The following is a 20,081-nucleotide window of genomic DNA, read 5'->3' on the forward strand; positions in this document are numbered from 1 at the left end:
AAAAAAACTGCTCCAGCTAAGGAAAAGACACTAAGGCAAACAAGAGGAAAGGGAGTGTTGAAAGGAAACAGCTAATCGGTGGGATCGGAAGAGAGATAAGGGACACTAGTGGAGGCTGCCTGGGAGGGGGGAGGTAAAAGCCCATGGATCCTCAGGATTTTTACATTGAGTCACCCCAAATTCGCCATCAGATCACATAGCATGTCCATGGCTACAGCCTGCACCAAAAAAACACCCACCCACTGTTGCATGGGGCCGCAATGGCGCAAAAACGTGGTTACAAAGCACTGATCCACATGGATCCTCAGGATTTTTGCATTGGGTCACCCCAAATTCACCATCAGATCACATGTCTGTGTCCACAGAATGAACCACAAAAATCATACACCCACTGTTTTGTTCAGAATATTTTTTTTTCTTGTTTTCCTCCTCTAAAAACTAGGTGCGTCTTATGGTCAGGTGCGTCTTATAGGGCAAAAAATACAGTACTTTTAAAAGGTTCCAAGCCAGTGCCTCAGCTCTTCTCAACTCAAGCCTGCACCTTTGAGGTTTGCCTGGAGTGTAGCAGCAGCCCACACTCTGTCTCTCTCCCAGTGTGTGCTAGATAGATTACAACTTCAGTCTTTAACTCGTAGCAGAGGTGGATTTAGGGCAGCATGGCCGGTTCCCCCGCACAGGGCGCAGGGGCCAAGGGGGTGCCTTCCTGCCTTCTTCCCAAAAGCCTAGTAGGTGCTGGGCTTTGGGAAGGAGGCATGAGGGCTCCCACAAGGTCCTAGAGTCCTCCTGCCTCTTCCTCAAACCCTAGTTAGTGCATGCCAAACCTGGGCAAGCACAGAGTGCCATATTACCAAAGTCCGCCCCTTCTCCCAGTAGCCTGAATGTCAAGTGTTCATTGGGGGGAGGTCCTAAAACCTGAGTTTGGCAAACACTTTGGAAGTCATCTTAAGGAACCTTATTAAGAATAAAAAGTGGGGGGGGGGGGAGCAGGTAGAAGGTAAGAGCAGAATATGGAAGAAATGCAAGCCCTGCAAATCTACAACTGAACTAATCCCAGTCTGTTCATAAAATTTGTTCAAATTCACTCACAAAGAATCAGCTAGATTGGTCAACTTCCATAGAAGAGCCAGTCTTGGATCCCTGGTGCTGTTTTGCTAGGAAAAGAGGTGCCAGAACTCACCATGAACACCTCCCTTGTTCTCTTACCATGGTAATGGCACCCACCTGAGAGGCGTTGGAGCTGAGTTCAGATGAATTCCAGCTAGGAAAAAAGCCCTGGATCCCCTGATTTTGGGAGGGGAACAAGCTGCAAGGAACAGCTTAACTTTCTAAAGCCTCACTCTCCTCTCATGGTGAGAGGGAGTCCTGGCTTTTTCTTCTGTTCCTCAGGTAGACCCCTTAAGTAAAGGTAAAGGTAAAGGGACCCCTGACCATTAGGTCCAGTCGTGGCCGACTCTGGGGTTGCGGCGCTCATCTCGCTTTATTGGCCGAGGGAGCTGGCGTACAGCTTCCAGGTCATGTGGCCAGCATGACTGAGCCACTTCTGGCGAACCAGAGCAGCGCACGGAAATGCCGTTTGCCTTCCTGCCAAAGCGGTACCTATTTAGCTGCTTGCACTTTGATGTGCTTTTGAACTGCTAGGTTGGCAGGAGCTGGGACAGAGCAACGGGAGCTCACCCCATCGCGGGGATTCGAACTGTCGACCTTCTGATCGGCAAGGCCTAGGCTCTGTGGTTTAACCCACAGCGCCACCCACGTCCCCGACCCCTTAAGTACCCACTACTACTACTACTACTACTACTACTACTACTACTACTACTAATTTATTATTTATACCCTGCCCATCTGGCTGGGTTTCCCCAGCCACTCTGGGCGGCTTCCAACAAAGTATTAAAATGCAGTAGTCTGTTAAACATTAAAAGCTTCCCTAAAGAGGGCTGCCTTCAGATGTCTTCTAAAAGTCTCGTAGTTGTTCTTCTCTTTGACATCTGGTGGGAAGGCGTTCCACAGGGCGGGCGCCACTACCGAGAAGGCCCTCTGCCTGGTTCCCTGTAACTTGGCTTCTCGCAGTGAGGGAACCGCCAGAAGCCCCTCAGCGCTGGACCTCAGTGTCCAGGCAGAATGATGGGAGTGGAGACGCTCCTTCAGGAATACTGGGCCGAGGCCATTTAAGGTTTTAAAGGTCAGCACCAACACTTTGAATTGTGCTTGGAAACGTACTGGGAGCCAATGTAGGTCTTGGTATAGGAAGAGGCTTGGCAGGAGATCCCTGCCACACTGGCCTGGAGGAATGGTGGGCAGATCAGGGCCTTCCGCACAAGGCCCACCCTTTAGCCCAGAAGACCCATCCCTTAGTTGTAGCTCCTGCAACCTGACTCATTCTTCTGGGATGCTGAGGAGGACACTTCCATGGCCTGCAAAGGTCCTTGTCTTGCAGAGAACCTAGTCTGACTGGTTTAGAACCCTCTATTTCTAACCCTCGCTGGGTGCAGGACCCCAAGGATGGGGAAGGACTCAGGGCATCATCCCAACTGACACCCCCCCAACCCACAACATCAGCGTCATTCAGCCAGTAGGAAACAAAAGCTCCCTTGCTCAAGGGCTGTGCAAAACAAGTGACTCACCATTGCCACTTTTTGCTCCGTCACGCAGTTCATCACGGCAAAGTGTCTCCTTTGGAAAAAAGCACGCTGGTGAATGAAACCAAGTGGCAGCACTATGGCACTCCTGGCACCGGGGGGAACCTGACGGTCACCTGGAACCATCGGACGCTTCAAGCCAGCCACGTCAATGTCGAAGTCTGGGGCTATAACGAAACAGGTAAGGCTCTCCCTGTGTCCACGCGGGTCTTGTGATGAGTGGGGAATTGCAGATATTAAGCTTGTGCAGCATGAAGCAACTGGATCCATAAAAACTGACCCTTTTTGGAATAAAACATTGTCCAGGCTCATTTGTGAGGCTTCTTTCTTGCAAGAGACAGCTGTATTTTCAGCTTCTGGGCTTCTGTGGGGCAGCTGTTTTTGGTCACTTCTTGAGAAGTGCTGGGAGCAGGCGAAGCTGCGCCTTTGTCTCATCTGAAATAACAGGGGGGAGATGGGGCTGATTTCATTCATTCAGAACTGACAAGACAATGTTTAACATAGCATAATAATATCAGTAAAACCTTCAGTGGCGCATGGTGGGATGTCTTAAGTCATACACGGTTCAGGACCTCAATACCTTAAGGACTGCATCTGCCCATATGAAGCAACCTAGACCCTGCGCTCGTCACCCGAGACCCTTCTCTATGTCCCCCCTCCCTGAGAGGTCCAGAGGATGGCAACACAAGAACAGACCTTCTCTGTGGTGGCTCCCTGACTGTGGAATGCTCTCCCCAGAGAGGCTTGCCTGGTGCCATCATGACATGTCTTGAGGAGCCAGGCAAAAACATTCCTCTTTACTCATGCCTAGGACTAGGACTTTCTCATGTGGCCTAGGACCCACGTACCTACAGGACCGCCTCTCCTGGTCTGCCCTGTGGAGGACCTTAAGGTCCACAAATGACAATACTTTGGAGGTCCCAAGTCGCAAGATGGTTAGATTGGTTTCAACTAGGGCCAGGTCCTTTTCAGTACAGACCCTGACTTGGTGGAACGCTCTTTCACAAGAGACCAGGGCCCTGTGGGACTTGACAGCTTTCTGCAGGGCCTGCAACACAGCTCTTTCTCCTGGCCTTTGGTTTGACCCTTATGTTTCCCTCTCCTTATGGTCTTGATCTATGGGCTACTTTTAAAATGAGGCTGCATTTTAAATTGCATTTTAACCTGTATTTTAAATTGTTCCCCCCCCATTATGTTTTTATTGTAATTTTACTGGTGTTAGCCGCCCTGAGCCCGGCTCTGGCTAGGGATGTCGGGGTATAAATAAAATTTATTATGATGATGATGATGATGATGATGCCTTCAGACATTAAATAATCTATAGCTTCTTAAATGTGTGGGGGTGGAGGGGACTGTTATTATTTTATTAGTATGCTATCTATTATTATGCTTTTATTATTATGCTCCGTAAAATATGTTCTTAACATTGTACACCACCCTGGGATATTTCAATAAAGGGCGGTATATAAAATGAATAAATTATAATAAGAATTGAATCCCAGAATCGTAGCGTTGGAAGGGACTCCAAGGGCCATCTAGTCTAACCCCTTGAAATGCAGGAACTGCAACTATGACGGGTGGCCAGCCAACCTCTGTCTACAAACCTCCAAGGTCATCTGTCATGGATGCTTGAGTTGAGACTCCGGCATTGCAGGGGGTTGGACTAGATGACCCTCGGGTCCCTTCCAACCCTTTGTTTCTAAGGAAGGAGAGTCCACCGCCTTCTGAGGGAGTCCGCCCTGCAGTTGAGCAGCTCTTACCTTCAGAAAGCTCATCCTAATGCCAACTCTTCCTCCCTCCCCTGGCCAGGCGAGCCTTATTCCAGCTCCTGGGTGGCGGAATGGAAATATCTTTACACCCTGAAGAGAAACCTGACCAACACGGGGGCCTTTACTTTCCTGCCGGTCCCCTCGGCTCAGTACTCTGCCTGGGAAGTGGGGGCTCTGAGGATCTCCTCCGCTGCTTCTTCCGATGGTCAGAGGTGAGTCACTGACCCTTGGGAGGGGGCGTGTGTCCTCCCCCCAGCTGGACAGCAACCTCCTGGGGCTCACATGATGGACAGGGTCTTGTTTTCCTAGGCACCCCAGTCTCCGAGCTGCAAGAGAGCTCAGGGGGGCTGCCAGCACATGCCTCGGGTTGCGATGTGTGGTTTTGTGGTGTTATGGAAAAATCTAGGTGTGAGGCTGCTCAGTCCCCCAGCTGGTCGGGCAGAGCCTGCGGGTCCCTGCGGAATAAAGGAAGGAGTCCAGCCACCGACCGGAGCAAATAGCTGTAGACCAAAGTTTATTGCAATAGGTTCAAAGAGGAATTTTGAACCCCGAGGATGGGGTGACAAGGACTTTTGAAACTTCCCCACCATATCCCAGAATACAGTTCATTAAGCATCATCACTACACCATTGCTACATCAGAAAAGGGGAGGGTTATACATGATGAACATAGGAGGAATGTCTTGGGGATACAGGATATGTATTGGGAAGTGCATTCTGAGCACCTATAGCAAAGGGACAATAGAACTTTGGTTTGCCTAGTCTGCCACCTGGGCAAGTCCGGAGGAGTGCCTTTGCCCAGCGATTGACACCTATGAGTACCTTCCTGTGAGTACGTGACCTCCCGCTTGAGGGATTATGGCGGGGACTGAGTGGTTTCCAAGTCCTTGGCCAATGAAGCAAATTGGTGGTGGAATGAAGGAAACTGGCAAAGGAGTTGATTTTATATGATTTTTAAAGCTAGGTAACTTCCCTGAGGGATGCGGGTGGCACTGTGGGTTAAACCACAGAGCCTAGGACTTGCTGATCAGAAGGTTGGTGGTTCAAATCCCCGCAACGGGGTGAGCTCCTGTTGCTCGGTCCCTGCTCCTGCCAACCTAGCAGTTCAAAAGCACGCCAAAATGCAAGTAGATAAATAGGTACTGCTCTGGCAGGAAGGTAAACGGTGTTTCCGTGCACTGCTCTGGTTCGCCAGAAGCGGCTTAGTCATGCTGGCCACATGACCCAGAAAACTGTCTGCAGACAAATGGCGGCTCCCTTGGCCAGTAGAGTGAGATGAGCACTGCAACCCCAGAGTCGGCCAAGACTGAACCTGGAATGTTGTGGGTAACAGGAGAGGATATATTGATTAATATTATCCTTACTAACTCGCGCTAGCACGTTTCTTCCTATAGCAGAGTGCATTCCCCTATCACACAGCAGGAAGCTGGCTGCAGACTCCTTAGAATCTCTTAAGTTCTATTACTCCTGGTAAGACCCTGAAGGATCCCTCCTAAAAGAATAAAGACACCACAGTCTTATTCATAAGTAACAAAAAGTAGTTACTCATGATCAAGCAGAGCACAGTGTGATCCATGAAGGCAGACTTAAGGCTTAAAGTTGAAAACATGTACAAACAAGTTTACCCCATATGGGCAGCCCTGTTTAGGGAAGTTTTTCCTGCCTGATCTTTTACTGTGTTTTTAATATCCTGTTGGAAGCAGCGCAGAGTGGCTGGGGAAACCCAGCTAGATGGGCAGGGTATAAATAATAAATTATTATAATAATATTATTATTATAACCTGGGAGACTGCTGACTGGCAGCCAGCAGTCCAGTCCAGGTGAATCAGGAAGTTGGCAGGACAAAAAAGAAGAATGAAGAGAAGAAGGTGGCTGTGTGACTTGGCCTTTTACCAGGTCTGGAAAGGTCACATCCACCTCCTGGTCACATGCAAAAGAAGGATGCCCCAGCCAGGTGTAACAGGAAGTTCAAAGTGGCTGGACCAACATTCCCCTACATGTCCACTCTAGACAAACAGGTAATGTTGTACTTGACTGCTCCAGCAGATCACACCCCACACTCTTTCTCTTCTGCTCCCCTCCTCCAGCAACGTGGCGGCCATCTGGAGCACGGAGCACGCCTTGGCCTGGCACCTGGGAGACGACTTCCGCAAGGACCCGGCCGCCTGGGCCACAGCCAAGTGCCGCCAGTGGGACGCCCTGGAGACAGGCCTGCCCAATTTCCTAGACGAGATCCCAGACTGCCCCTGCACTTTGGCACAGGCCCGGGCGGACGTGGGGCGATTCCACGTAGGTCCTTTGTGTCTTGCCTGTGGTGCTGGGGTGGCAGGGTGGGGCAAAGAAAACAGCGCAGGCTTAGTGGTCACAGCAATTCTTCCCAGCAGGTCTTGCCCCAATGAAGCAGTTGCAAGGACTGAAGGTCCCCGCCTTCCCACCGCTCTCTAAGACTCCTCCCTGGTTCCTTCCCCAGCAGCCTAAGACTCCTTCCTCTTGTCCAGGCACAGGCAAACTCGGCCCTCCAGATGTTTTGGGACTACAACTCCCATCATCCCTAGCTAACAGGACCATGTTGGGATGTGTCCAAGGGAACGGGGGCAATTCGCAGGCCCCCAGCTGGCTCCAGCCCACTGGCCAGCAGCCGGGCAAACTCCGGTCCTTCAAACAGCATCAAAACAGCGGCACAGCTTCAGAAGCCTTCAGAAGCCTGAGCACGCCTCAGTCAGCAGAGTGAATAACACAGCAGAAGTGGTGGACAGAGGCATATGTCAAGCGTATTTACAAGCAGTTTATTCAGCATAGTTCAGGACAAAGGAAACATGTCTGCGGTGTAGTGGTTCAGAGCAGTGGACTCGTAATCTGGTGAACTGGGTTCGCGTCTCCGCTCCTCCACCTGCAGCTGCTGGGTGACCTTGGGCCAGTCACACTTCTCTGAAGTCTCTCAGCCCCACTCACTTCACAGAGTGTTTGTTGTGGGGGAGGAAGGGGAAGGAGATTGTTAGCCGCTTTGAGACTCCTTAAAGGGAGTGAAAGGCGGGATATCAAATCCAAACTCCTCCTCCTCTTCTTCTTCTTCTTCTTCTTCTTCTTCTTCTTCTTCTTCTTCTTCTTCTTCTTCTTCTTCTTTCATGTCCAAGAGCAGGAAGGCATAAGCAAAAGCTATACACAAGGGAAGTTCCCAGCAGGCTGTGCTGGAAGTAAACAGACATATGACATACAGCAACTCCACATGCCTGTTCTAAAGATGGAACGGAACATCAATATCCTAACAGACCAGTAGTCAGGAATGATGGGAATTGTAGTCTCAAAATATCTGGAGGGCCGAGTTTGCCTATGCCTGCTCTTGTCTCTCTTTGCTCCTCCCTCATCATTTCTCTGCATGTTCTGGGAGACTAGAGGGGAGGGGAGCTGGTCACAGCAGGGGGGGGGGAGCTTCCCTGGCTTCTTCTGGAGTCTGCCTCTTGACCCCCCCTCTGTTCTCTGCTCTCTCCCTGCTCAGTAAAACCTGTTGCCTCTTCAGCTTCCGACACTCCTCTTCCCAGTCTTCTCCCTCTGACCATCCCAGTCCCCTTGCTCTGAGCTTTCTTCCCCTGGGGGGGGGGGTCCCCAGCTGGTGCCTCCCAAACTCCTCTGCATCCAGATTGTCCATGTCAGACCCCAAGGTCAGCCCCTGGTGCTGGACTCTCCTTCCTTGGAATTTTTAAAGCAGAGGTTGGATGTGTCCTGCCTCAATGGCTGGAACCAGCAATGTTTCTGAATCCCAGTGGCTGGAAACCCACAGACAGGGGTGTGGAGAGCTGCTCATGCGCACGCATCCTGCTTGTGGGTTTCCCATAATGGGCGTCTGGGTGGACGCTGTGAGGACAGGATGCGGGACCAGATGGGCCGCTGGCCTCATCCAGCAGATGTTCTTCTGAGGTTCTTATGACTGTCCCACTTGTTGTGGTTAATCTAGACAGCAAAAAAGTGACCACAGATCTGGGCCAGGGGAATCCAGAACAGCAACAGGCCATAAAGACTCACACCCACAAACACCCCCACACACCCCAACTTTGTGCAGAGGGACTGGGTGCTCTGGGAGTGAGGCTCAGGTGGGCTGGTGATCTGTGCCTCAACAGGCAGCTTCCTGAACTGTCAAGGAATTTCCCAGCAAAAGCCTCCAGAACCTTCTTGGCCGCACCCAACCGCAGGGTTCATCTGCTCCTTCTCCACACATGATGCAAGAGGACATTTGTGCAAGAGAGGACTCCCCTCCCTGCTTAGAGGTCCTTCCTTGGGCAGCCTCCGCCTCAACACCCCTTCTCCTCTTCCTCCAGCCTGTGAGTTGGGATCTCTGCCCTGAGGGTGGGTCTCTGTGATGCCCAAACCTCATGATCCCCAGCCAGCTGTGAAACTGGCACCAGCCCATGTTGTGAAAGCTCAGCTGATCTGCCTGCCCTTCAGAGAACAGGCTCAGCTGGTTCCCTGCTTTCCTGGAGCTTTGGGCTCATCCCCAGCTAGGGAGCTGCCGCAGCCTTCTTCCTTCCTTCCAGGAACCAGGTATGGGGGAGCACCCTCCCCGGAAAGGTGCCAAGAAAACTTGGACGTCTCATGGCCCCCAGCACCCAGCTGCTGCAGTCAGGATTTGGACGTCCTCACTTGCCCTCTGGGGACACCCAGAGCCGCCCACTTGAATGGGACTGCCTTTGCAGACTGCTCAGAAACTTCAGCCACAAGGCACAGATGTGTCCTGCCAGAACTTTTTGCCAGCTGCTTAATCGTTTCCAGGCACAAGGCCAGCTCTGGAACCAGGTCAGGGGCTGCCTCCTCCCACGGCCACCCCCAGTCTTCACCAGGGCACCTGTGGGATACACAGCACCCATTGAGCACCACACAAGGCTCCTTCCTGCACAGGCATCTCAGGATTTCATAGAGTTGGAAGGGATCCTGAGGGTCTTCTAGTCCAACCCCCTGCAATGCAGAAATCTCAGCTAAAGCATTCATGACAGTTCTAACCTCTGCTTAAATACCTCCAAGGAAGGAAAGTCCACAACTTTCTGAGGCTCTTACTTTCTGAAAGTTCTTCCTGATAGTCAGAATCGCCTTTCTTGTAACTTGAATCCATTAGTTTGAGTTGTATCCTCCAGAACAGGAGAAAACAGTCTTGTTCCATCCTCCATGTGGCAGCCCTTCAGGTCTTTGAAGATGGCTATCCTATCTCTCCTGTCTCATTTTATAAGCTCCTTCAACCATTCCTCATACGGTTTGGTTTCCAGACCCTTGATCACCTTGGTCACCCTCCTCTGCCCACCTTCCAGCTTGTCAACCTCCTTCTTAAATTGTGGCGCCCAGAACTGGACACAATATTCCAGGTGTGGTCTGACCAAGGTCTGCTTTGAGAACCACCTCTGAAGATGACCATTCTGGCAGATAACTCACGTCTTCTCTTATGGCTTTCATGACTTGGTTTTAAACCAACTTGAGGCCCTTTTGGGAAAAGGTGCTACAATAATCTGCAGGTGGGGCTTAAGAGCGGGGGAGGGGGCACCCGTGAGTTGACCAGCCTCTCTCTGCTCTCTCCCTTCCAGACTGACTACGGGTGTGACATCGAGAAGGGCAGCGTCTGCACCTACCACCCGGGGGCAGTGCACTGTGTCCGGGGGGTTCAGGCCAGGTAAGTCTCGCCAGGTGCACTGCAGGCTGGGCTCACAGTGGCCAAGACCGGCCACCTTCTGTGGAAAGGGCTGCTGAGTCCCTTCGCCTTCTCTTCCAGCCCACGATACTCCTCAGGGCAGCAGTGTTGCTACAGTGCTGCAGGGACCCAGGTCCTCACGGGAGACTCCACCGGGGGAAGCACACCGGACCGAGGCCACGACTGGGGGGCTCCCCCTTACCAAAAGCCCCCCAGGGTCCCTGGCTTTTCCCACTGGATTTATGATGTCATCAGCTTCTACCACTGCTGCTTGTGGTCCAACAACTGCCCCACTTACCTCAACCGCCGTCCCTCCAGTGGCTGCAGGAAGTACCGTCCCCCCAGAGTTGGTATGTTCTCCTGACCTCACTCAGCCCTTCTTCGTATCCATAGCACAAGGAGAGAGAGAGAGAGGGAGGCAAATCAGCGCCAAGCTGGGGGCACCCAATTAATTAGATGTAGCTGTATATTTTTTGCAAGAGAACTGGACAGTGAAATGGGCTGGCTCCTGGGTGATGCAGATGCCATAATGCAGTTGAATGCGCCCATGTTCTCCATTCATTTCCCTCCCATCCAGCCACCTGCTTCCGCACAGCCCCGGGCACTTGCAACCCCTGCTACGCCATTGTGTAGGGCAAGGCTTAGGAGAGGACTAGGCTTGGCCAGAGATGGTTCCCTGGTGGAGGACTTTCCTCAGGGCAAGTCTGGGCCCTCCTTCACTGGTGCAGTTTGGGTTCTGGGTTGCAGCCGAGGCCAACCAATGGCAGCTCATTTCTCCCCCCCCCCCGCTACCCCAGCCACTTAGAAATGGGGGTGGGTGGCCCATTTGGGTACAGATGCCCAGAGAACCCTATGCCAGCCCTGACACTCAACATGCTACATTGGTCAGTCTCCGTTATGGTGCTCGTAATGCGTGTTCTCTGTCTTTGCATTTGCTGAACAGCCTCAGCTTTTGGAGATCCTCACTTTGTCACTTTTGACGGGACTAACTTCACCTTCAAAGGCCTTGGAGAATATACTGTGCTGGAATCCAGCCTCACATCCCTGAGCATCCAAGGGAGAACCCACCGTGCCAAGCTGTCAAATGGTGAGGTCTTCTGTCTCCTTTCCTGCGTTTCAGGGGGTTGGAATAGAAGACCCTTTGTTCCAACTCTGCAGTTGAAGAATTCTGTGATTCCAACTGCCAGAATTTGAAAACTCTGGGTTCAATTCAAGGCTTGATTTTGGGATTTCTAAAGCCCTAAATGACCTGGGGACATGCTAAGGAGCATCATCTATAGGTCCCACCCTGTAAATTCAGGTAAATTGGGGTATGTGTTGCTCGAGGTCCCCTTTGCTGCTTCTGCGAGGAGCTCTAAGAAGGATGCCTTTTCAGCGGTGGCCCCAGTATTATGACGCCCCTTCGCAAATGGGATCTAGCCACTCTGTTGGGCATTTTACATTTGGCAAGGGGATTACCGATGTTGCTGAACTCCCACCTTCCGTCATCTCTCACCATTGGGCATGCCAGCTGGGGCTCTTTGGAGCTGGAGCCCAGAAACATCGGGGGTGTGTGTGTGTGTGTCTGTGCGCGCGCGCAGGTTTGACCCTCCTGCCTTGCCTATTTGGTTAAAGCTACTATTTTCTCCCAAACCTTCTGTGGTTCCAAAGCGCATTGATCTTTAAATTCCACTGCTGCTTCTAACGGTGTTTGGCTTTTCCTGTTTCCTAACCTGGATAGAAGATGATTTGGGGGCCTTTTGGTCAGAAAATTAGAGAATAGATTTAAAAATGAAATAAACAAGTCACTTTCTGTCTCTTGAGGCTTGGTGCACCACACTGATGTTTGCAATTGCCTGGCAGGAACTGAGGCCAAGGTGACGGGCTTCTCTGCCGTTGCCATGCAGGAGAATCGCTCAGATGTGGTTGAGATACGTATCCCGGAGCACTCGGACGGGCTGGAGGTCCTGCTCAACCAGAAGGCACTCAACTTCTCTGAACAAACCTGGATGGACCTGAATGGTGAGACATGGAGAGCAGGGCTGGCCAGGGAGGATTTCAGAAGCCCTGCAAGTGATTCCTTTCTGCTTAAGCACGGGGGCAAGACATGTCGCCTCTGACTGCTCACCAGGGCCATAGGTGGGACCTGGAGTTCAGCAAAGTCTGGAGGGCCTCAGGTTAGCCCATGGATGTCTGCTGGAGCCCAGCTCTGGTAGCCTTCGTGATAATACTAATGGAGACCGAGGAGACTGAGAGGAGATATGATGGCCATCTTCAAACATCTCAAGGGCTGTCACATGGAAGAGGGAACAAACTTGGTTTCTCCTGCTCTGGAGGGCAGGACTTGAACCCATGGCTTCAAATTACCAGAAATGAAATTCTGACCAAACATCAGGAAGCATTTTCTGACAGTAAGAGCTGTTCGATAGCGGAACCTCTCTTTCGGGAGGTTTTGGAGTCTCCTTCATGGGAGGATTTTAGGCAGAGGTTGGATGGCCACCTGTCAGGGATTCTTTAGCTAAGATTCCTGCATTTCAGGAGGTTGGACTATATGACCCTAAGAGAGTCTGTGTACTGGTCCAGTAAACGCTTCCGCTGCGCCACCAGCAACAGTTCTCTTTGCAGAGCATTAATTAAGTCCAGTGCAGAGATTCTTGTTGCAGTACAAGCTTCAAAGTCTCAGCAGCAAAGAAATAACGACACAGGGAAGCCTGTCTTTCCAAAGACAGGTTTATTGCAGAAAGATAACAGAAACACCTCCGGAGCTTTCAGACATTTTTGCTTCACGCCCCACAGGCAGAGAAAACAATCACTCTTTATATACTGAGCAACTTAACAACTTAACGAGCTTGACTACTTAAAGTCACATGACATTGCTAACTTGCCAGCGTCTTAGGTTTCACACCTTAACACCCCCTCTCGCTGGCAATACAAAAACAAAATTACTTCAGACCCATTTCTTCACAAAAGTTTTCATGCCGCTGAAACCCAAGCGGTTTTGTAAAACCATCAGCTTGATTTTCATGACTGGGACAGTAATTTAATTTAACAATTCCTGCTTTTACCGTTTGACAAACATTTTGAAAGCGGATGTCCAAATGTTTTGTACAACCTTTAAACTGCCCATTTTGTGCTAACTTAAGACACGGTTGATTATCACCCCATACAGTGATTGGAGTGATGGCCTTTTCATACTTCTCTTGTGCCAAGCACTTGTAAAATTCTAGATCTCTACATAACTCAGATAAGGCACAGAACTCAGCTTCTGTTGACGACAAAGCAATCAGGTTCTGTTTCTTGGATCTCCACCCAATCAGAGAGTTACCAAATTTTATTACACAGCCAGACACTGATTTTCTATCTTTTAAATTTGCCCAATCACTATCTGCCCAACAAGTAATCTGTGCTTGTCCTTCAGAAGATAATTCAAGGCAAAAATCTTTGGTGTATTGTAAATATCTTAACACTCTTTGAATTCCTTTCCATGCATTTACACTAGGTTTTGAAGCTTCTCTGCTGAGTAAGTTAACAGCGTAAGCAATATCTGGTCTACTCCATTGCGAAAGATGAAGTAAGCTTCCCAGTGCTGACTGAAAGATTTCAGCACGCTTGAATTCAGCACTATCCTTGAACTCATTGTCTTTTACAAAACCCATTTCCATTGGTGTTCTCTGACCTGCACACTCCGTCATGCCAAATTTTTTCAACATTTGCAATATCTTGCCTTTTTGATTCAGTAGAAAACTGCCATTTTTGGTCCTATCTATCTGAACACCAAGATAGACCTTCACATCACCAAGATTCTTAACTTTGAAGTGTTTATTTAACTCTTTGGCTAGTTTTTTTACTTGTTCTTGTGTCTTTGAAGTATAAATCAGGTCATCTACATAAACAAGCAAAGATTCTTGAGCATCTCCTGAACCTCTGAAATATAAGCAATTGTCAGCCTTGCTCCTGCTAAAACCAATGCCTACCAAAACGTCATTCAAACACTCATTCCAATTATGAGCAGATTGCTTGAGTCCATAAATAGATTTATGTAGTTTCCATACCTGATTTGATTTACCAACTTTCAATCCTGGCGGTAGCTCCATATAGAGCTCTTCAGCCAAGTCTGAATGAAGATAAGCTGTAGAGACATCAAATTGATTCACTTTGAACCCTTTCTGAGCAGCAACTGCTAATAGTGCCCATAGGGTTTCACTCCTTGAAGTGGGTGCATAGACTTCGGAATAATGTAACCCCTTTCTTTGCGTAAAACCTCGAGCTACAAGCCTTGCTTTGTACTCTGGTTTCCCCATCGCTGTTGTCTTTATCCTGTACACCCACCTACAACTTACTACCTTGGTACCTTCTGGCAGTTTGGTGATGGAAAACACACCCAGTTCTTTCATAGAATTCAACTCTTTTTGCATGGCCTCACGCCACCTACTGGCCTCCTCCTGGGGTAATTGCTCAACCTCCTCAAAACTTTCAGGTTCGCAATTTGCCAAACCAGCCCAAACACTAATAGCTTGGTACCTTTCAGGAGGTTTACCTTTGTTGGTATGCTTGGAATGCCTTAACAGTTCCTGCGATGTTCCTTCAGTTTCTCCCTCTGACTCAGAATCACTAGTCGTCACCTGTTTGTCACTAGTAGTTGAAGAACTTTCTGATTCTGACTTTACACGTCTCTCTTGCTGTACAGGTGAACTTTTAGAGCTAGAAGATTCTGACTTTACAGACTTGGGTGAACTAGACGATTTCTCACCCTCGTCCTTAGACTCAAATTCCTCAGCCTGTTCTGGAACTAATACCTGCCCGGGGGCCTGAGTTTCATTGTTACTGTTCACCACATCAAATAGTATGTCAGGATTTCCATGAATTTTATTCCAACCATCCTGTTCACAAAATTCTGCACTTCTGCTGATTGTGATTTTCGTTTGATTGCCTTCTACATTCACAAATCTCCAACCTTTTGTGTTTGCTTGATAACCACAGAAAAACATTTCTTTAGATCTAGGATCGCCTTTCCTACGTTGTGCCCTAGGCACCAGCACATAAGCACGACATCCAAAAACTCTTAGATGATCAATTTTTGTTTTTTTCCCAAATAGCATGAAGTAAGGAGTGTTGCCTACTGTGCTATTGTATACTCTGTTAAAAGTATAATTCGCATACAGTGCAGCCTCAGCCCAAAAACGCTGTGGAAGTCCAGAATCAAACAGCAAAGCAGCAATGGCTTCCTGTAATGTACGAAATTTTCTTTCGGCAACTGCATTCTCCTGTGGTGAATAGGGATTGGTAAGTCTATGAACTATAACCACGTTTTTAACCACGTCTCCAGCGTGTGGTTCACATATTCCCCACCACGATCTGATTGTATTTTACGTACCCTGGTGTCAAATTTACATTCGACTTCTTCAATCCAATCCATCAAGATGGAAGCTGCTTGTGATTTTTCTTTCAGAAAGAAAACCCAACTAGCCCTTGAAAAATCATCCACCAAAATTTGCATAAATCTTGCACCTCCAAGCGATTTGACTGGCATAGGGCCACACACGTCTGTATGCACAAGTTCAAAGGGTTTTTTGCTTACTCTATCAGATTTAGGATAGTTACATGTCTTAACCTTAGCATGTTTACAAGCACAACAATCCAGAAAATTTGGACAGGGTTTAATGTTACACTCCTCAGCTAAATCTGGCATCTTGCTGACATACTTAAAGCATATATGAGCTAACCTTCTGTGTAGTAGATGTGCACAACCTATATGAGGAGCCTTATTTACACACTTAGCTTGCGCTTCACCTGTTGAACATCTACCTGCTGCTAACTGCTCTTCATCCAAAACAAAAAGCCCATCCTCACAGGGAATTTTAACTAGCTCCTTCCCCTGTTTCGAAATGGTGCACACATCATTTTCAAACTTAACCTTAAAACCACTTTTTACCAGGCATGACACACTCAAAAGTCCATTCTTCATTCCTGGAAGAACAAAAACAGGAAGGTTAGTTTGCAAACAGTTAACATAAATTGTGCCTTTAAGGTTCATTTCTCGTTTACTATTGTCTGCTGTAGTCACAGTTTTTGCAACTGGCAATGTCTTGCAGTTCATCAAGCTGCCACTAGATGTCGCTGGAACTAAACTGTGACTTGCTCCACTGTCAATTATCCACTTCAAGGTTTGTTGGCTCCTTTTAGGACTCTGTTGTGCTGCCATTGCAGATAGTCCCTTATCAGCACCTGCTCCCCCTCTGGATCGTTGATTCTTGTAGTTCTCACGTCGTCTTCCCCTGTAGCTCCGGAAACTGGCCTTGGACTGTTGAAATTCCTGTTGCTTTTCTGGACACTTTGCTATCAAATGAAACCTGCTGCCACATCGAAAACATGACTTGCTGGCCATAGCAGACACTTGTGAGGCTTCCTTACAGCTCTGCCTGCTAGTTCCCCCACACTGGGAATTATCTGAACATCCAACCCTTGGGGTGTTTGAATTATCAATACGTTTTCGATGATGTTGATATTCTTGCTCACACAATCTACCAGTCACATAATTCATATTCAGCTGGTCCTTTTTCAGACGCCTCCAGCCTCCTCTGACGCCTTTAAGAGCTGGATTTACGACCAAGCCGGCCTTCTCTCATCCGAAAGCTGCTTTCACTTTCTCTGCACACAATACAGCTGTAGAAACGTAGAAGGAGTCCATAACCTAAGAGAGTCTGTGTACTGGTCCAGTAAACGCTTCCGCTGCACCACCAGCAACAGTTCTCTTTGCAGAGCATTAATTAAGTCCAGTGCAGAGATTCTTGTTGCAGTACAAGCTTCAAAGTCTCAGCAGCAAAGAAATAACGACACAGGGAAGCCTGTCTTTCCAAAGACAGGTTTATTGCAGAAAGATAACAGAAACACCTCCGGAGCTTTCAGACATTTTTGCTTCACGCCCCACAGGCAGAGAAAACAAACACTCTTTATATACTGAGCAACTTAACAACTTAACGAGCTTGACTACTTAAAGTCACATGACATTGCTAACTTGCCAGCGTCTTAGGTTTCACACCTTAACAGACCCTTGGGATCCCTTCTAAGATTCTATATCAGTCACAAAACCCAAAGAACCAAGCAAAGCGGATGAGCTGGTCCAGCATCTTCTTTCCCACAAAGGCCACCCAGATGCCTCCAGGAGAAGCTCACTGTCCCCTTCTTGGTTCCTCCTGGTTTCGTACAACTTAAACTTCTGCAGAATTTAAATCTAAGGCCAAGAAGCCTTGCAACCCAATAGGTGGTTGGCATCTGTCTTGGGAGACAATGGAGGAGTGAGCCTTTGGGGGTGGAGTGAAACCGATGGAAGGTTACAGCTCCTGCTGTGCTTGTGGAGACTGATATGGGAGAGACATGTATTGTTGCAGCTGGGGCAGAGGAAGGTGCCTGGTTGTGCTGCTGCAGATGGACCATGGTGCTTCTTCTCTTGGTCATCCCTCCTCTGGTCACTGCTGTGGATACATGACCTTGCTGTCTGTCTCCAGGCACTGGGGGCGTCTGCAAGAGTTGATGGTTCCAGCCTTCATGTCACATTTGCGGACACCTTGGTAATGCAACCAAATAAGCCTGTCAATATTATGTAAAGCCAAGTTTGCTCCAAAACAAGCAAACTGCAGGATAGACCAATTCATGGAGGTGGAGAGAGCTATGGAGCTCTTCTCTGTCCTCCACAGTCAGAGGCAGCGATGCTTCTGAATCCCAACTGCTAGAAACCGCAGGAGGGGAGAGTTGCTCTTGTGCTTGAATCCTGCTTGCTGGTCTCCCATAATGGGCCCCTGGTTGTCCCCTGTGAGAACAGCATGCTGGACTAGATGGGCCACTGGGCTGATCCAGGAGGCTGTTCTTAAGACTAGTGTCCCTCTTGGATTCTGTGAATCCTGAAGGGCAGAACTGAGTCATGGAGGAGAAAACCAAATCTTCTTCCCAACTGCCTCTCAACAAACTGTGGGATGTGAAACACAAGAGCAGTCAAGTACAACATTCCTAGAGTGAACATGGGGAGGAATGTTTGTCCAGCCAGCAGGTAAACTTCCTGTTTCCTTCTGGACTGGGACAGACTTCCTCCGCATGTGACTAGAGATGGGTGTGGCCTCTCGCAAAGTATTGGAAGACACAAGATCTACCCACCGTGGAAGAATGGCAGATGAAAGTGATAGACTATATGGGACTGGCAGAAATGACCGGCAGAATTCGAGACCAGGGAAAAGAGACGGCGGAAGAAGATTGGAAGAAATTTAAGGACTATCTTAAGAAACATTGTAAAATTATTGAAGGCTAGAACGATGTTGATTCAGAAATTAAGGGGTTAAAAGCTGTAATGATTACGTGATTAAGAAAAGAAAGGCTAAAAAGTATATAGAAATTAGGGGAAGGATTTGCTGAATTGACTTAATTAGAGAATGGAATACAGAAAGGGGAGGTATGAGGAGGTCGGGAAAGTAAGTTTTATGAATAGAAGGGATGGAAATTATACTTGTTTTGTATGTGTTCTGTTTGGATTGTATGTATTTTTTTATTGTTTTTGTTTTTTATTGTTCTGTTTTTTATGTTTTATATAAATTCCTAAACCTTAATAAATATGTTATATAAAAAAAGAGATGGGTGTGGCCTCACCTGTGCAGGTAACGACAAAAGCACAGGGCAGGGCAGCCATCTCTCTCTCTATGACTACATGCATCGAAGAAGCAACATCTGCTTAGCCAAAGATGCTCTCTTGGCCTCCAGCTAAGAGAGGATAGAGGGACTGTCTCCTTATGAGATAGTCTCCAGGTGTATGTTACTTTTCTAAGCTAAGTCTGCCTTCTGGGATCCAACTGTGAACAGAATGTGAGTAAACTCTTTTTATACTTTTATAGAAGACTGTGTCATGTCTTATCTTTTATGAGGGAATAAGGGGAAAATACCATAACAGTTAGCGAGCCTGAGCAAACGAAGCCGCTGCAAGTTTAAAAAGGTGAATGTTACTCTGCTAAAATTGTGAACTTGTTAACACAATTTGGAAAGGTTATAATCAAACCATATATCCTCTCCTGAATCCCTGAACACTCCCACAAACCAGTACGTGGTGCTGCATGGAATATTGAGTTACGGATGCAAACATTTTCAAACATTCCCGCTGGATGTGCTGTGCAGATACCCCATAATATTAATACTTACGCTTGCCTGGTTTCCCTCTTTCCGTGGCAGGTCTCTTTCTCTCCACTGCACCTGGGCTGAATGTCACTGCCATGTTCTCCTCGGGAGTCGGAGTCGAAGTGAGGAGGGCGGGGAGGATGCTGAGCCTGACTGTTTTGCTGCCCGCAAAGTTCCTGAACCACACGCAGGGCCTCTTTGGGGTCATGAATGGCAACCCCCGGGACGACTTGACCCTCCGCAATGGGACCATCCTAGATGCCAACAGATGCAGCCCAGAAGAGCTATTTGCGTTTGGCGCAGACTGTAAGTGAGCGCTCAGCTTCTCCCAAAGAAAGAGGCAGAGAGAGAGGAGCCGGTCTGGCCCTTGGCTGGGAAAAGATCTTAGTAGACCACAAGCTTCACATGAGTCAAAAGCTGATGCTATTCTGGGCTACATCCACAGAAGTCTAGTCTCCAGAGCAAGGGAACTAATAGTCCCGCTCTCTTCTGCCTTGGTCAGACCACACCTGGAATACTGTGTCCAATTCTGGGCGCTGCAATTTAAGAAGGATGTTGACAAGCTGGAAGGTGTGCAGAGGAGGGCAGCTAGGATGATCAAGGGTCTAGAAGCCAAGTCTTATGAGATGCGGTTGAATGACCTGGGTATCTTTAGCCTGGAAAAGAGGAGACCCAGAGGTGATGCGATAGTCATCTTCAAATATCTTGAGGATTGTCGCATGGAGGATGGAGCAAGCTTGTTTTCTCCTGCTCCAGAGTGTAGGACCTCTGGCAGTGCCCTCCAGGTGAATGGGCAGGTCTCCCACCCCCTCACCTGGCTGGTACGATGGAGGGACTTAAAATGTGCCCTTTTGGGTGAGTTTCAAAATGTCCCCTT

The 20,081-nt window shown here is 48.6% G+C and overlaps 2 protein-coding genes and 1 long non-coding RNA gene across 4 annotated transcripts in view; 2 read left to right on the forward strand and 1 right to left on the reverse strand.

Annotated features, from left to right (window-relative positions):
* The window catches only part of LOC310745974 (uncharacterized protein), a 618,230-nt gene that overhangs the window by 165,423 nt on the left and 432,726 nt on the right, over positions 1-20,081 (reverse strand). The gene's annotated exons all lie outside the window — the stretch shown is intronic.
* LOC310746292 overlaps positions 1-20,081 on the forward strand; it is a 284,046-nt gene that overhangs the window by 22,685 nt on the left and 241,280 nt on the right. The gene's annotated exons all lie outside the window — the stretch shown is intronic.
* SUSD2 (sushi domain containing 2) overlaps positions 1-20,081 on the forward strand; it is a 31,212-nt gene that overhangs the window by 6,658 nt on the left and 4,473 nt on the right. For both annotated transcript variants that reach the window (XM_083579503.1, XM_083579504.1), the window contains exons 4-11: positions 2,650-2,817; positions 4,446-4,617; positions 6,492-6,693; positions 9,969-10,054; positions 10,154-10,422; positions 11,016-11,159; positions 11,915-12,073; positions 19,259-19,510. In XM_083579503.1, the coding sequence (XP_083435629.1) occupies positions 2,650-2,817; positions 4,446-4,617; positions 6,492-6,693; positions 9,969-10,054; positions 10,154-10,422; positions 11,016-11,159; positions 11,915-12,073; positions 19,259-19,510 (1,452 nt within the window). The remainder of the gene's footprint in view (positions 1-2,649; positions 2,818-4,445; positions 4,618-6,491; positions 6,694-9,968; positions 10,055-10,153; positions 10,423-11,015; positions 11,160-11,914; positions 12,074-19,258; positions 19,511-20,081) is intronic.

This window comes from Podarcis filfolensis (genome assembly GCF_964270895.1).
Source record: "Podarcis filfolensis genome assembly, chromosome: 12".
In the NCBI taxonomy this organism is placed as follows: domain Eukaryota; kingdom Metazoa; phylum Chordata; class Lepidosauria; order Squamata; family Lacertidae; genus Podarcis; species Podarcis filfolensis.